The sequence below is a fragment of the Cervus elaphus genome, chromosome 9 (genome assembly GCF_910594005.1).
Source record: "Cervus elaphus chromosome 9, mCerEla1.1, whole genome shotgun sequence".
NCBI classification, from domain to species: domain Eukaryota; kingdom Metazoa; phylum Chordata; class Mammalia; order Artiodactyla; family Cervidae; genus Cervus; species Cervus elaphus.
Window position 1 is genome coordinate 50,517,836 of NC_057823.1, and position 15,409 is coordinate 50,533,244.

Here is a 15,409-nt window from a genome sequence, read left to right on the forward strand (position 1 = left end):
TACCAGAGAACTAACCCTGATGCTGCTGCTGCTGCTGCTAAGTCGCTTCAGTCATATCAGACTCTGTGAGACCCCATAGACGGTAGCCCACCAGGCTCCGCCGTCCCTGGGATTCTCCAGGCAAGAACACTGGAGTGGGCTGCCATTTCCTTCTCCAATGCATGAAAGTGAAAAGTGAAAGTGAAAGTGAAGTCGTGTCTGGCTCTTTATGACGCCATGGACTGCAGCCTACCAGGCTCCTCCGTCCATGGGATTTTCCAGGTAAGAGTACTGGAGTGGGTTGCCATTGCCTTCTCCGAACTAACCCTAGGGAGTATCAAATAGTGAGAACTCACACAAAGGAAACCAACTGAATACAAGCCCCAGCATCACCCAACCACCAGTAGCACCCTGTGCAGGACGCCTCATCTAAACAACAAGCAAAACAAAAATACAAGCCCAATCATCAGCAGACAGGATTACTACCTCACTCAGCCTTGCCCAACAGAGGAAAAATAAACAAAAAAACAAAAACTCAGGACAGATCTCACCCTATATGAAGCTTACACAAACCACTGGACCAACCTTAGGAGGGAAGAAACCAAAAGTAACAAAGAATTCAACCTTTAAGCCTGGGAAAAGGAGACCTCAAACACAATAAGTTTAAAAAAAAAAAAATGAAAAGGCAGAGAAATACTACACAAAAGAAGGAACAAACTAGAAACACAGAAGTCCAAATAAATGAAGAGGAAATAGGCAAACTACCTGAAAAGGAATTCAGAATAATGATGTAAAGATGATCAAAAACCTTGAAAACAAAAATGGAAAAAATGCAAGAATCAGTTAACAAAGACCTAGAAGAATTAAAGAATAAACATTCAGAGACAGACAACACAATTACTGAAATTCAAAATACTCTAGAAGGAATCAATAGCAGAATATCTGAAGCAGAAGAACGAATCAGTGAGCTGAAGATAAAATGGTGGAAATAACTTCTGAAGAGCAGAATAAAATAAAAAGAATGAAAAGAACTGAAGATAGTCTCAGAGACCTCTGGGATAATATCAAATGCACCAACATTTGAATTATAGGGGTTCCAGAAGAAAAGAAAAAGAAAGGGGATGAGAAAATTTTTTAAGAGATTATAGTTGAAAATTTCCCCAACATGGAAAAGGAAATGGTCAATCAAGTCCAAGAGGCACAAAGGGTCCCATACAGGATAAACCCAAGGGAAACACACCAAGACACATACTAATCAAGCTAACAAAGACTAAACACAAAGAAAGAATATTAAAAGCAGCAAGGGAAAAGCAACAAGTAACATACAAGGGAAACCCCATACACTTAACAGAAACCCTATACTCTTTCAGCAGAAACTCTGCAGGCCCAAAGGGAATGGCAGGATATATTTAAAGTACTGAAAGGGAAAAATCTACAACCAAGATTACTATACCTGGCAAGGATCTCATTCAAAATTGATGGAGAAATAAAAAGCTTTTCAGACAAGCAAAAGTTAAGAGAAGTTAGTACCATCAAACCAGCTTTACAACAAATGTTTAAGGAACTTATATAGTCAAGAAATACAAGAAAAGAAAAAAGATCTACAAAATCAACCCCAAACAATTAAGAAAATGGCAGTAGGAATGTATATATCAATAATTGCTATAAATGTAAATGGATTAAATGCTGTAACCAAAAGACAGAGACTGGCTGAATGGATACAAAAACAAGACCCATATATATGCTGTCTACAAGAAACCCACTTCAGATCTAAAGACACATATAGACTGAAAGTGAGAGGATGGAAAAATATATTCCATGCAAATGGGAAGCAAAAGAAAGCTGGAGTAGTAATCCTCATATCAGACAAAATAGACCTTAAAATAAAGAAGATTACAAGAGATAAGGAAGGATGCTACATAATGATCAAGGGATCAATCCAAGAGGAAGACATAACAACTGTAAATATCTATGCACCCAACATAGGAGCACCTCAATACATAAGACAATCACTAACAGACATAAAAGCAGAAACTGACAGTAACACAATAATAGTAGGAGACTTTGAACACCCAACTCACACCAAAGGACAGATCATCAAAACAGAAAGCTAAGAAGGAAACACAAGTCTTAAATGAAACATTAGAGGAGATGGATCTCATTGATATCTTCAGGACATTCCATCCAAATGCAGAATACACCTTCATCTCAAGTGCACATGGAACATTCTCCAGGATAAACCACATCTTGGGTCACAAATCAAACCTCAGTAAATTTAAGAAAATTGAAATTGTATCAGGCATCTTCTCTGACCACAATGCTATGAGACTAGATATCAATTACAAGAAAAAAAAACTGTAAGAAACACAAACACATGGAGATTAAGCAACACATTTCTAAATAACCAACAGGTTACTGAAGAAATCAAAAGGGAAATCAAAAAACTTCTAGAAACAAATGACAATGAAAACACAACAACTCAAAACCTATGGGATGCAGCAAAAGCAGTTCTAAGAGGGAAGCTTATAGCATACAATCCTACCTCAAGAAACAAGAAAAACATCAAATAGACAACCTAACTTAACACCTAAAACAACTGGAAAAAACAGGAACAACAACAATAAAAAACCCAAAATCAGTAGAAGGAAAGAAATCATAAAGATCTGAGCAGAAATAAATAAAAAAGAAATGAAAGATACAATAGTAAAGATTAATAAAACTAAAAGCTGGTTCTTTGAGAAGATAAACAAAATTGACAAACCTTTAGCCAGAATCATCAAGAAAAAAAGAGAGAAGAATCAAATCAACAAAATTAGAAATGAAAAAGGAGACGTTACAACAGACAACGCAGAAATGCAAAGGATTGTAAGAGATTACTATGAACAACTATATGGCAATAAAATGGATAATCTGGAAGAAATGGGTAGATTCTTAGAAAAGTACAATCTTCCAAGACTGAACCAGGAAGAAATAAAAATTATGAACAACCCAATTACAAGTACTGAAATTGAAACTGTGATCAAAAATCCCCCAAAAAACAAAAGCCCAAGACCAAATGGCTTCACAGGAGAATTCTATCAAACATTTAGAGAAGAGCTAATGCCTATCCTTCTAAAACTCTTTCAAATAATTGCAGAGGAAGGAACACTTCCAAACTCATCCTATGAGGCCACCATCACCCTGATACCAAAACCAGACAAAGACAACACACACACAAAAAAACTACAGGCCAATATCACTGATGAACATAGATGCAAAAATCCTCAACAAAATTTTAGCAAACAGAATTCAGCAACACATCAAAAAGCTCATACACATGATCAAGTTGGGTTTATTCCAGGAATGCAAGGATTCTTCAATATACGCAAATCAATCAATGTGATACACCATATTAACAAACTGAAAGATAAAAACCACTTGATAATCTCAATAGATGCAGAAAATGCCTTTGACAGAATTCAGCACCCATTTATGATTAAAACTCTTCAAAAAATGGGCATAGAAGGAACCTACCTCAACATAGTAAAGGCCATATATGATAAGCCTACAGCAAACATTATTCTCAATGGTAAAAAACTGAAAGCATATCCCCTAAGATCAGGAACAACATAAGGGTGTCCACTTTCACCACTATTATTCAACATAGTTCTGGAAGTCCTAGCTACAGCAATCAGAGAAGAAAAATAAATAAAAGGAATCCAAATTGGAAAAGAAGAAGTAAAGCTCTCACTGTTTGCAGATGACATGATACTGTACACAGAAAACCCTAAAGATAGTATCAGAAAATTACTAGAGCTAATCAGTGAATTTAGCAAAGTTGTGGGATACAAAATCAATACACAGAAATCACTTGCATTTCTATATACTAACAATGAAAAATCAGAAAGAGAAATTAAGGAATCAATCCATTCACCATTGCAACAAAAAGAATTAAATATCTAGGAATAAATTTACCTAAGGAGACAAAAGAACTGTACTTAGAAAATTATGACACTAATGAAAGAAATCAAAGATGACATAAACAGATGGAGAGAGATTCCATGTTCTTGGGTAGGAAGTATCAATATTGTGAAAATGACTATACTACCAAATGCAATCTACAGATTCAATGCGATCCCTATCAAATTACCAATAGCATTTTTCACAGAACTAAAAGAAAAAATTTCACAATTCATATGGAAACACAAAAGACCCCAAATAGCCAAAGCAGTCTTGGAAAAGAATGGAGTTGGAGGAATAAATCTTCCTGACTTCAGATTATACTACAAACCTACAGTCATCAAGACAGTATGGTACTGGCATAAAAACAGAAATATAGACCAATGGAACAAGACAGAAAGCCCAGAAATAAACCCATGCATCTATGGGTACCTTATTTTTGAGAAAGGAGGCAAGAATGTAAAATGGGGCAAAGATAGCCCCTTCAATAAATGGTGCTGGGAAAACTGGACAGCTACATGTAAAAGAATGAAATTAGAACACTTCCTAACACCATACACAACGATAAACTCAAAATGGATTAAAGACCTAAATGTAAGACCATAAACTATAAAACTCTTAGAGGAAAACATAGGCAGAACACTTGATGACATAAACCAAAGCAAGATCATCTATGACCCACTTCCTGAGCAATAGAAATAAAACAAAAGTATACAAGTGGGACATGATTAAACTTAAAAGCTTTTGCACAGCAAAGGAAACTATAAGCAAGGTGAAAAGACAACCCTCAGAATGGGAGAAAATAATAGCAAATGAAACAACTGACAAAGGATTAATTTCCAAAATATACAAGCAGCTCATACAACTCAATGCCAGAAGAACAACCAACACAATCAAAAAGTGGGAGAAAGATGTAAATAGACATTTCTCCAAAGAAGACATACAGATGGCTAACAAACATATGAAAAGAGGCTCAGCATTGCTATTAGAGAAATGTAAATCAAAACTACAATGAGATATCACCTCACACTGGTCAGAATGGCCATCATCAAAAAGCCTACAAACAATAAATGCTGGAGAGTGTGTGAAGAAAAGGGAACACTCTTGCACTGTTAGTGGGAATGTAAATTGATACAGCCACTATGGAAGACGATATGGAGATTCCTTAAAAAACTGGGAATAAAACCACCATATGACCCAGCAATCCTACTCCTAGGTATATATCCTGAGGAAACCAAAACTGAAAAATAAACATGTGTCCCATTGTTCATTGCAGCACTATTTACAATAGCTAGAACATGGAAGGAACCTAGATGTCCATCGACAGATGAATGGATAAAGAAGCTGTGGTATATATGCACAATGGAATATTACTAAGCCATAAAAAGAAATGCATTTGAGTCAGTTCTCATGAGGTGGATGAACCTAGAACCTATTATACAGAGTGAAGTGAGTCAGATAGAGAAAGATAAATATCATATTCTAATGTATATATATGGAATCTAGAAAAATGGTACTGAAGAATTTATTTACAGGGCAGCAATGGAGAAACAGACATAGAAAATAGACCTATGGACGTGAGGAGAGGGGAGGAGAGATTGAGATGTATGGAAAGAGTAACATGGAAACTTACATTGCTATATGTAAAATAGATAGCCAATGGGAATTTGCTGTATGGCTCAGGAAACTCAAACAGGGGCACTGTATCAATCTAGAGGGGTGGGAATGGGCAAGAGATGGGAGGGAGGTTCAAAATGAAGGGGATATATGTATACCTATGGCTTATTCATGTTGAGGTTCGACAGAAAACAACAAAATTCTGTAAAGCAACTATCCTTCAATAAAACAATAAATTAAAAAGAAAAAAAGAGATGTGTTTAAGCCTAGTTATGGTGATTTAAAATTCACAGTCCTAAACCACAATTACGTTTGTATCAACCTAAACTTTATAATGTTTAAGGCAAATGGTCAGGCATTTGAGAGAAGGAGAGGGAGGGAAACAGGAAGACAGTGGGACCCAACAGCCAACTCTTGTAGGCACTGGGTGTAATAAGGTGATGTTCATGAAGAATTCATATCCCTTTTCTTACTGTACAAGCCTCAGGGAGAAGCAGCCAGTGAGGCACTCTATAACATATCAGAGCAGAAAGAATGTTTTGCACTAAAGTCCCACCAACTGACCTCCACTTGGACCCCATCTAAGCTGGGGTTGTGACTTCTTCATGCCTTTTCCTAGAGCCAAGAACTTAAGCCTAAATATTTCATGAGCAAAGCTAAGTGTGAACCATGTTGGTACCCCAACTCTCAAATCTCTGCCCTTGGGGTGCAGGTCAGATTGCTACATGGCATGTCTGTAAGGTATAATGTGATCCTTGAAGGCTACTTCATGTTTTCTTTGCTGGAATGTTTGGGAGTTATCAGCAAAGGTCAGTTCCATTCAGCAGCTAACAGTGATTGAATGTCTCCTGGTTCAGCAGCTCAGTGCTGAACCTCAGGGGAGAAAATGATGAACAAAACAAGGGTTCTGACCATGAGACCTCAGGTTTAGTCAGAGAATGAGAAGGGCCTTTCCATCTCAACTCTCTCAGCCCTGGAGTGGTCATGCACAGGCCTGGCTGAGCCTCTCCGGGGTCCTCACCTGTAACTAGGAACAGGAATGTGGCCTGGGCCATCATCTGCAGAGCAGTGTGAGAAGTGCCAGGAAAAAGAGGGTCAGTGAGAACACCTCTGTTACCTCTGGATGCCTCTTTCCCCACAGACAATCCTCAGGAACACTCCCTTTTCTGGGAAGGTTTTTCTGTCCCATTGAGGGGCTAAGGCAAGTTGGGACAAATCATAAACATTTAGGGTCAGTTAAAAAAAAAATTAAAAGTGTGGGAGAGGATCTCTTTAAAAGCTTGGGAAGAAGGAAAAATGCATGAGTAGCTACTTCTCCCAAAGCACTCATTCACAGAGTACTCAAGTGTGCACAGTTTCAATCTGGGATGATGAAAAAGTTTTAGAAATGGGTATGGTGATGGTTGTAGAGCACAATGAATGCAATTAATGCCACTATACTGTACACTTCAAATGGTTAAAAGGATGAAGTTTATATTATACATATTCTATGACAAGAATACATTTTTAAATAAGACCTACCATGTTATACACTTGGCACAATATTTTTGAATATTTAATGAAAACCTAATAAATGTTAGCTCTTTAAAAAAAAAACAACCACCACCACCAACAACAAAAAACACCTCCCCTAGGAATCAATGTTGGTACAGGTCTGCCCAGAGCTTTCCTTTCTCTCCTCCTCCATCAGTCATCCTCAGTGGTTACAACTGTTTGAAGTTTCAAGGTCAAAAGAGTGTTAATGAAATATCTCCTTCCGAAGGTGTTCTGAAAAAAAAAAAAACCTTAAAAAAAAAAGTCCCACACCACAGAGATCACGCCCATTGTCTCTGTCTTCCTTCTTCTCCAGACCTAAACCTGACCTTGCCCTAAAAACACAGGAACTATTTCCTAAAGTCTTCATTAAGTTTCCCTTGCGGGCACTCTATGGAGGTGGTGAGTACGGGTTCTCTAAGGCCCCTTTAGCTTTCTCCAGAACCCAGGTCCGCAGGCCGCCCTTGGTCCCTGTGCAGGTGAGACTGTGCTGGAAGCCAGCCCTTCACTACTACGGGTGGCAGGGCCCACTCCGTGGGAGGCGTGGTTCCGACACTGGGAGCTGGGGCCGGTTTGGCTCCTCCGCGGAGGGGACCCCTCCTACAGGAAGGATGTGCGGCCACCAGGTGGCAGTGATACCATCCACGGGGTAAAACACAGGCCACGTCTGAAGGTTTGTGAGTATACACTGGGCTTCCCTGGTGGCCAAGAAGGTAAAGAATCTGCCTGCAAGACAAGAGACCCAGGTTTACTCCCCGTGTTGGGAAGACCCCTGGAGAAGGAAATGGCCACCCACTCCAGTATTGGTGCCTAGAGTATTCCACAGACAGAGGAACCTGGAGGGCTACAGTCCACAGGATTGCAAAGAGTTGGACATGACTGAGCGATTAGCTCAACACCCTGAGAAGAGGGCTGAGGTTCAGACATCCAGAGAACATTCCACTGACCTCTGAGGCCTGTGGTCAACACTGTCATAAACCGAGGACTTTACAAGTGCTCGTAAGGATACTGTCTCCCACTAGTGCCAACAGCAGCAGTGGTGTGACGAGAGTAGTAGTATCACTGAACACTGGGTTGTAGGATTTACATGATTTATCTCATTTGATCCTCAAATGATCCTATAAGGGCAGGGGCTCTTTTCACCAGATGAGAAGGCAGAGGCTTAGAAAGGTTGAGGATTGACCCAGTGTCTTATGGTCAAGAAGTGACAGAGCTCTGCTGCTGGATACTGAACCTCCTCTTATCCTTGCTTCACACCTACCATTCCTCCAGAGACCTCCTGAGAACCGCTGAGCTGGCCTTCTGCCTTGGAACTTGTTGCTTATCTATTAAGTTTTATCTTCTGCCTGCTTGGAAAACATCTAATGCTGTTTATGCTACAAAGTCAGTTGTGTAATGCACAAACAGAACAGACAGTATTAAAGGTGGCGCCTGCTTAGGGAAGGTGGGGTGCTCTGGAGCCAGACAGACATGGATTTGAATCCTGACCCTGCCACCTACCTATTAGCTGGGGACTCCACATAAATCCCAACCTCTATAAGCCTCAAAGCCCACATTTGTAAAAAGAGGGTTATAACCTCTGCTCACAGGGTTGTTGTAGGATTAAATGAAAAAACATGTGGCGCCATGTTTTAGAGGAAGCAGTGTGTGCTCATTCAGTCATGTCTGACTCTTTGTGACCCCACAGAATGGGCCCACCAGGCTCCTCTGTTCATGGGGATTCACTGGAGTGGGTAGCCATGCCCTCCTCCAGGGGGTCTACCTGACTCAGGGATTGAACCCACATCTCCTGTGTCTCCTACATTGGCAGGCGGATTCTTTACCACTGAGCCACCTGGGAAGCCCATATATGCAGTATGTATTCCAGGCAGCTGTGAAGAGCTGGTTTTTATGTCCTGGATTAGGCCCCAAGTTGCCTAATATGAAGCAAAAAGAGAACACAGAAACATGAACATAGAAATGACCCTCCTCGCTGAAGTCCTGTACAACAAAAGCAGCTAACTTGTTGAACATGTGTTATCCCTGGGCTCCATGCTAAACACCTGAACTACATACTTACAATTCCTTTGGTCCTCGTAACAACCCTACCGGGCTGTCGTACAATTTCCCTTCTAGAGAAAAAGAAACTGAGACTCAAAGCTAAGAAGTGGGAGAGGAGGAACTAAACCTAAGTGTCTCATTCTCAAACCTGTGCTCTTAAACCTTACACTACCACATCCTCACACTGAGGGTCAGTGGGTAAGTGCCCTCACTCCACACCAAAGACCCATGAAACTCCTCACCATTCCATACAACCAGGGTTGTCCATTGCTACTCCTAGAGGCCTGGGTGACCAGGGAAGCGCTTAATTCTTCCCACAGCACTGACCTGAACGAGGTAATCCCTCGGCAAGAGAGGGAGACGGACATGTTCCATCAGTTTTGCCATGTGCTCTAAACGGGTCTCTTTCTCATAATTGATCCATGAAATCACAGCTTCAAATACCTGTAAGGAAAACCGAAATAGGGAACTTTAGCAAAGAGATAATAACTTTAAAATAGCTTTCAAACAATTTCTTCAACCTTAAAAAAGAAAGAAAAGTTACAAGTCATCCACAAAGGCATTTAACCTAAGGTCTAATATTGAAAATATTAGTAAAAACAGAATATATTTACTACCTGATGTCATGTCAGAGAGTGCTCTCTCTGCCTCCCTCATACACATACACACACACACATACACACACACACACACACACACAAATGTACACTAAGAAAAACCTGCTGCCCCAAACATATAATCATCCAGTTCTTTGCAAAATAAAAATCAATTCCAACAGTTACCCCAGGGTAGAAATGCAGAGCAATAACTCTGAATCAAATTTTACAAAGAATTCCTAAGAGGACCAGAAGCCCTGGGGGCAATGTCTTCATCACACAAACACCTCTCTTCATCTATTTCCCATGTTCCTTTAATGCAGAACAAAAACTATAAAGATGTCCCCCACAAAAGTTGGTAATAATGGTGAGTTTGAAACTGAATGATAGAGAATGGCAAAAATTTCTCCTTGGGTTGAACCTTTTCTTTGAGGAGAGATTTCATTTCTATACAAATCAAAACAGGTCTTAGAACCAAAAAGGGGAATCTATGGTTTGAATGTTCACCTTACTCAAGGTTAAGTTCAGATTCAAACCCTGCATCACCATACACATAGACATGCATACATGTCAGCATTGGTAAGACAGCGGGGAAACCACCACTGTTTATGGTAGCTTAATTAACATGACTTTTTAAGAGGGGAAGGAAGAATTTGGCAACAGCCATCAAAAATTCAAATGTGCATATCTTTGACCTAGAAATATAACTTCTAGAGCTCTAGTCAACAAAAATATTTACACAAGTGGTGCAAGAATATGTGTTCCAAGATGTTTGCTGCAGGATTTTTGTAAGAGGATAAAGAAACTTTCTGAAGTCCACTAGTGGAGAAATTATTAAACTAGTTTTGACACGGGATATTTTCAGCTGTTAATTTCATTGCTGCAGTCACCATCTGCAGTGATTTTGAAGCCCAGAAAAATAAAGTCAGCCACTGTTTCCACTGTTTCCCCATCTATCTGCCATGAAGAGATGGGACCGGATGCCATGATCTTAGTTTTCTGAATGTTGAGCTTTAAGCCAACTTTTTCACTCTTCCTCTTTCACCTTCATCAAGAGGCTCTTTAGTTCTTCCTCACTTTCTGCCATAAGGGTGGTGTCATCTGCATATTGATATTTCTGTCATCTGAGGTTATTGATATTTCTCCCGGCAATCTTGATTCCAGCTTGTGTTTCCTCCAGCCCAGCGTTTCTCATGATGTACTCTGCATATAAGTTAAATAAGCAGGGTGACAATATATACCTTAAAGCTCAACATTCAGAAAACTAAGATCATGGCATCCAGTCCCATCACTTCATGGCAGATAGATGGGGAAACAGTGGAAACAATGGCTGACTTTATTTTTCTGGGCTCCAAAATCACTGCAGATGGTGATTGCAGCAATGAAATTAAAAGACGCTTACTCCTTGGAAGGATAGTTATGACCAACCCAGACAGCATATTAAAAAGCAGAGACATTACTTTGCCTACAAAGGTCCGTCTAGTCAAGGCTACGGTTTTTCCAGTGGTCGTGTATGGATGTGAGATTTGGACTATAAAGAAAGCTGAGCGCCAAAGAATTGATGCTTTTGAACTGTGGTGTTGGAGAAGACTCTTGAGAGTCCCTTGGACTGCAAGAAGATCCAACCAGTCCATCCTAAAGGAGATCAGTCCTGGGTGTTCATTGGAGGGACTGATGTTGAAGCTGAAACTCCAATACTTTGGCCACCTGATGCGAAGAGTGGACTCATTGGAAAAGACCCTGTTGCTGGGAAAGATTGAGGGCAGGAGGAGAAGGGGACGACAGAGGATGAGATGGTTGGATGGACACAATGGACATGGGTTTGGGTGGAGTCTTGGAGTTGGTGATGGACAAGGAGGCCTGGTGTGCTGCAATTCATGGGGTCGCAGAGTCAGACCCGATTGAGCGACTGAACTGAACTGAACTGAAAAACAATAATAACAACAACTAATAATAAGACAAAACACTTTCTTGTGCCAGAAAGCAAGAAAGTGATCAAAGATCAAGGGGACACAACAGATAGACCAGAGCGAGCTAGATAGGGCCTTTTCATGGCCAACATTTGGGACAATTTAAACATCTAACAGGATAACGAAGAAATAAACCCTGACTGAGAAGGGGCCAAAGAAACCTTTTGGTGGTAATGGATACGTCCTATATCTTGATAGAGAGGGAGCTATATAGGCAAGTGCATTTGTCAAAACTAATCAAATCTTACACTTAATATCTATACATTTCACTGTGTGTAAATCATACCTCATTTAAAATATATTTAGTTAAAAGAAAAAAATAGCAATGAATCAAAACCCAAAGAATAAAAAGAATCCATGAATCCATAAGGACTTTAAAAAGTATGCGAAGGCTGCTCTTCACAGAAAAGTGCCAGCTAATAAGGTAAAAGCACAGAATTAAAAAAACATCACTTTGCAACCACCAATATAATAACTGATTCAGCCAATATTGACCATAGATGCTGAAACCATTGGGTGAAAAGTTGTTGGGAACAAGATATTCACAGTTTTCCAAGTGTCATCTGACAGAATACTTATTAATTACATAGGGAGAGTGGGGGAGATTCAAACTGGTTGATCTGACAGATACCACCTTTAACAAGTGGTCAAAGTTAACACCACTAGTAAACAGGCCAAATTTATATTACACTCCTGAATGTGACTTAATGAGAGGGAAACAGCATTCCCTATGCAGTAGTCTTTCTAAAACGTTAAACCTGAATCTTATCGCAAAGAAATAGACGACTCCATGTGTGGGGCACTCTTCAACATAAGTGTCCTGGATTCTTCAAAACTGTTAGCACTGGGGACTTCCCTGGCCATCCAGGGGACACAGGTTCAAACCCTCATGCAGGAAGACTTCACATGCTGAGGGGCAACTAAGCCTGTGCTCTGTAGCACAACTACAGAGCACACGTGCCCAGAGCCTGTGGACCACAAGAGAAGCCACCACAATGAGGAGCCCATGAACCACAACTAGAGAGCAACCCCCACTTGTCACCACTAGAGAAAGCCCAAGCACAGCAACAGAGACCTAGCATAGTCAAAAACAAATAAACAAAAAAAATTTTAATGGCTGAGTAATATTCCATGGTGTATGTGTATCACTGTTTCCTTATCCATTCTTCTGCTGATGGGCATCTAGGTTGCTTCCATGTCCTGGCTATTATAAACAGTGCTGCGGTAGAGAGGGAGGTGGGAGGGGGGATCGGGATGGGGAATACATGTAAATCCATGGCTGATTCATGTCAGTGTATGACAAAAACCACTACAATATTGTAAAGTAATTAGCCTCCAACTAATAAAAATAAATGAAAAAAAAATTTTTAGTTGCCATTTTTAAAAGTTGTTAGCATTATGAAAGACACTAAAAAAGGCAGGGAAACAGAAGATCCCCTGGAGAAGGAAATGGCAACCCACTCCAGTGTTCTTGCCGGGGAAATCCCATGGACAGAGGAGCCTGACAGACTACAGTCGGTGGGGTCTCAAAGAGTCAGTCACGACAGCATGCACACTTAATCTTCTTCAGAGACATAGAACTAAATGCAAGTCATGATCCTTATTTGGTCATGGATTAAAAAGAAACAATCATGAAAGACATTTTTTGAGACTGTTGGGAAATTCGAATGCTGACTGTATACCAGAAAATATTATTGTGTCAGAGTTACATTTGTTTGGTATGATAGTGGTTTTATGGCTCAGAAAGAGAATTTCCTTGTTCTTAGGAAGGGCAAGCTAAAATACTTAAGGGTAAAGTGTCATGATGTCTACAATTTACTGTCAAAAATAAAAATTAAATATTCAGCAAAATAAAGGATTATGGAGAGAAAGAGAAAAAGCAAATGAAGCACAATGTTAACAAATGGTGAATCTAGGTAAAGAGTATATGAATGTTCATTCTTTTCCAACTTTACCATAGGTTTGAAATTTTTCAAAATAAAAAGTGGAAGGGAGAAGAAAAGAAATCCTAAGGGAAAAGGTAAATACTACAGAAAAATTTACAATTTCAAAATTCACAAGTTGAAATGAAAGCTATATCTCCCAGTGTGGGTAAAAAATCTCCAATTTTTCTTATTCTAACTGTGTATTTGTGTGTATTGATATGTTACTAATGCTTTGGCCCTATTTCCTAAACATGTACTTAAGTCAGGCTGAGCATACTCGGATTGGATGAGATATCAGAAAGGAATCCATCAGAAAGAGAAGAGAAGGGAGAGAGATGAGTGGAATGGAACAGAAGGGAAGGAGCAGTGTACATGTGTGGTTTGCTCCCATTTCTATATAAAATAACCTACATGTGTACAAACATAGACACACATGTCATGGAAATCCTTGTCTAGTTCATTTCTAAAAATCATTAACTCTCACGGAGCTATGTGTCTCAACCTTATTGCATTGTTTTGTAAATAATTGTGCGTTTCTTCAATTAGCCCTTAAGATTCATGAGAACAGGGACCTTGTCTTACTTACTGGCACATAATACACATTCAAATGTATTTAAAGAATGAATGGACAAAAGAGTTCAGAATGAGCTTGTAAACAGACTGGAGCAGGCAGCCAGATTAGGGAAGCAGAGCCAGGCCCCAGAACCAAAGGATAAAGGATGCTGGAGACGCCTGGCTTTGCTGGGTTAGGTGATGGACCGCCACAGTTCTGTTCTGTTCTGCACCTTGGTTGCCCACACTGCCTTCCTCTTCCCTTTACTGGACTGTGATTCCTGCAGGGTGAGAAGGGTATCAGCTCTGTCCCTGCACTTCCTGCCACAGTGCAGGCACAGAGCGCATGGCCGGATGAGAACGCTTTCCTAAAGAATGAACAGCAGGGCCTTGAGTAGGTGGGATTTGCCGATCACACCCTTCCCTGTCAGTCAGTTTAGTCTGTTATAGAAGCTGCAGTGCAGGCTGAGTCTAATAAAGTCGATATTTAACCTTATCTTTATTTTTGGCTTGACTTGTCTAACTGGTTCCGCTCAGTTGCACTGTTTACCTACTCAGCTGTGAAAGCCACAGCACTTGGCAGCAACGGTGACCTTCTCCACAGCTAGAGGAGGTCGCATGTTTTTTTCATTTAGATGTCATGATTGGGAAATAAGCAAATGAACTTCCAACTAGCCTATGGGCCCACAATCATTCCCAACAGCCCCTGCTGTCAAAGGAGTGGCCAAGGCAAAGAGGCAGCAAGTACAAGCAGCAGCAGCTCGTGCCCTGTGCCACACTCTCCAGAGATACCACAACCACGGGCTCTCCTGACGGCCAGTGAGTAGACCCTCCAGCCCCGTACTGAGTGACTCACCCAAGTCCAGAGCCAGAAAGCAGCAGAGCTGGGTCCACACACTCCCATCTCTAATGCTCAGACTCTTTCCCGTTATTCTCAGTAGCTACCCAGTTGGCAAACCTCAGCCCACAGGCCACATGCACCTGTTTTTGTAAATAAAATTTTCTTGGAACACAGCCACACTCACTCATTACAAGTCATCTACGGCTGCTTTCACATTTTAATAGCAGAGCTGAATTGAGACGCTGTGGCCCACAAAGCCTAAAATATTTACTCTCTGGCCCTTTAAAGGAAAACTGCATAAACCCCTGGTCTGTTGGCTCTAAGCAGCAACCCTGTGGCTTCAATCACGGGACATGTCTACTAGGGTCTACCCTACTACATGTCTAGTAAGGTAATGTCTACTCAGATGAAAATATT

The 15,409-nt window shown here is 40.4% G+C and overlaps 1 protein-coding gene across 3 annotated transcripts in view; it reads right to left on the minus strand.

Moving 5' to 3' along the window:
• Positions 1–15,409, minus strand: part of KLHL3 (kelch like family member 3) — a 125,656-nt gene that overhangs the window by 35,734 nt on the left and 74,513 nt on the right. For all 3 annotated transcript variants that reach the window (XM_043912846.1, XM_043912848.1, XM_043912847.1), the window contains one exon: positions 9,436–9,552. In XM_043912846.1, the coding sequence (XP_043768781.1) occupies positions 9,436–9,552 (117 nt within the window). The remainder of the gene's footprint in view (positions 1–9,435; positions 9,553–15,409) is intronic.